Source organism: Penaeus japonicus, unplaced genomic scaffold (genome assembly GCF_977035675.1).
Source record: "Penaeus japonicus unplaced genomic scaffold, GWHDUDI00000001_assembly GWHDUDI00000022, whole genome shotgun sequence".
NCBI lineage: Eukaryota > Metazoa > Arthropoda > Malacostraca > Decapoda > Penaeidae > Penaeus > Penaeus japonicus.
This window is the reverse complement of record NW_028234424.1, coordinates 19943285-19945784: the sequence shown is the minus strand read 5'-3', so window position 1 is coordinate 19945784 and position 2500 is coordinate 19943285. Positions and strand designations below refer to the sequence as shown.

Sequence of the window (2500 nt, the reverse complement as noted above, 5' to 3'; positions counted from 1 at the left end):
GTTGCCTTTTGAAAGTGGTATGTGGTTCAGGTGGATTTGAAGTACGTAATTATTATAGTTGTATATGAGTAATATTTTCCCGTCAGCAGTGTATCATATCTATAACTATATTCATCGATCTATCTAACTATCTAGCGATTTATTTGCATTTATTAATATATCTATCTATTTACATGTATTTCTCTATTTATTCATATCTATCTACCTATCTATCTGTCTATTTATATATCTCTATATCTATCTATCTATCTATAGGATTTGTCCTATTCGGTTTTAGGTGAAAATAATGTTTTTGGCATCACATTTGGATTAAAAAAAAATGTTATTTCTAATTCAAACGGATGAAACGAATATTTTAACTCTTCAAACAGGGAGATCACAATGACTTCTTTTTTCAAGTAGATTAGAATTAATATTTTGTGGCAAGTGGTCAGGAATGATGGTTCCTCTCCGTTTAAGTGGATTAAGATCTTTCGTAATTAAGTGGATTAATATGGTAGTTCTCTTCCGTGTAAGTGGATCAGAATCTTTCTTAATCAAGTGAAACAGAATGCTGTTTCCTCTCCGTTTAGGTGGAATGAAATCTTAATTAAGTGGATTTATATGGCATTTCCTTTCTGTGTATGTGGATCAAAATCTCTTTCTGGTTAGGTGGATTAAAAATCTTCCCTACTTAAGTGGATCAGAGTGATGCTCCCTTTCCGTTTAGGTGAAATAAATCTACTCTTGTTCTCTCTAAGGTAAAGATTTTTTTTATAGCCAAATAGATGAAATTGATTAGAATGGATGAAAAAGATATTGTTTTATCCATTTTAGGTAGACTATAATTTTCTCCCGTCTCATAAAGTGGATCATAGGTATTGAAATATCAGATTTCCGTATAAGGTGGGGTAGAACTTGTATCATAAATCAAGTGGATGAAGTGGATTGTTTTTCCATCTCAGGTGGATCTGGAGGATCAGGATGTGGACGACGTGAGGCACTATGAGGCCCAAGGTGATGAGATGTCAGCGGCTTCCCTCTCCTCACTCAACTCTGGTGAGTAACTTGTGAGTGTCTCTGATTCACTTTTCATAAGATTAGGGAAAAAAACCCGGCCATTTGGTAAAGACAGGAAAGGAGAGGAATATATTATGCGCTTTGTGTGTAATCTGTGTGGAGCTTTTTAATCTATTCGATTTTTATTTCTATTTTTTTTACGTGTGTTAAAACTGCATGTTGTTTTTGTTTGTGTTTTTTGTGCAGTATTAGTTACCTATTTATTGTTACATATAATAAATTATATTAGATGTTTGATCTTGAACTAGATTCTGAGAGCTTTTTGACTTAGAGTGCCTGTGAGTGTTTAACTGCTTATGGGTGTTGCTTAAGGGAAGTTCTCGAGATTTGGGAAGAAAGTTCGATGAGAGGAGACTTATATATCAGTGTATAAGAGAAGCTTTATATAAGTATAATCAGAAACGTTTTACGGAATTTCATCCATTTTTTCATGATGATTTTTTTTCTATTCATATTGTAGCTATACTTTCTTTTCGTTCCAAGTGCCTTTTTTAAGGCCAGTGACTTTGGAAGTGCTTTGCTCTTTTGTTTGTATGTTGTTTGTTTGTATGTTTTTTTGTGGTTTGTTAAGATGTCAGTTAGCATGTGTTTTGTAGTGATATAGTTGCCTGATATTTGACACAAACCTTGGTAATGTGCTTTATACTTACACCCCGTAGTTTCTATAGAAAGCCTTTACACAGACATGCCGAGAACGAGTGCCACATGAACAGGTGCTGTAACGTGTTTTCTCCTTCTTTCTGATTTTAGGCTTCCCTTCTACCACAGGCACCTCTGGCAGGAGCGACGGGGCCTTCGACTACCGCTCGGACTGGGGCCACCGCTTCGAGAAACTCGCCCAGATCTACGGCCGCGAGTCCGAGCAGGAGGACGACAGCGAGTATGAGTTCCCGGACATTCCCGACGTGCCGAAGAACCACTCGCTGCGGGCCTCCTTGCCTCCGGGCTCGTTGAGCAAGTCCCCGTCGCCTTCAGGAAACACCGACCCCAACTCAAGTTCCTCCTCGAGCACCAAGGACGAGAGCGGCAGCGACACATCGGTAGCCACGGCCAAGTTCGCCAACGGAACGACCCAGCCAGTCAACGGCTCACCCAAGTTAAGCAACGCTACCCCTAAACTGGCCAACTCGACCCCGAAGCTCGTTAACGGCGTCCCCAAGATCGCCGAAGTGTCCCCGAGGCCCTTGGACGTGGCAGAGGGGCGGGCGGACAAGGTCACGGAGCGGCCCTTGGTGCGGACGAACAAGGAGCCCGTCACGAGAAAGATCGACTACCACGAGCCGGCCGAGGTGGTCAACGCCGTGAAGAGCAAAGAAACCTGGTGCTAATCACAAGGTGCCCTAGTCTGTAAAAAGGAAATGCGGTGACTCTTTTATCTATTATTTATTTTCCGTAGTCTATCGAGTGACGTGGTGAGAGGTCCAGTATTTAAAAGGACATC

General features: G+C 40.9%; 1 protein-coding gene across 1 annotated transcript in view; it reads left to right on the top strand.

Annotated features, from left to right (window-relative positions):
• LOC122256066 (DE-cadherin-like) overlaps window positions 1-2500 on the top strand; it is a 201553-nt gene that overhangs the window by 197363 nt on the left and 1690 nt on the right. Inside the window, exons 31-32 of the mRNA XM_086549243.1 lie at window positions 945-1038; window positions 1810-2500. The exon at window positions 1810-2500 is cut by the window's right edge and continues 1690 nt beyond it. Of these exons, the coding sequence (XP_086405369.1) occupies window positions 945-1038; window positions 1810-2387 (672 nt within the window). The 3' untranslated portion in view covers window positions 2388-2500. The remainder of the gene's footprint in view (window positions 1-944; window positions 1039-1809) is intronic.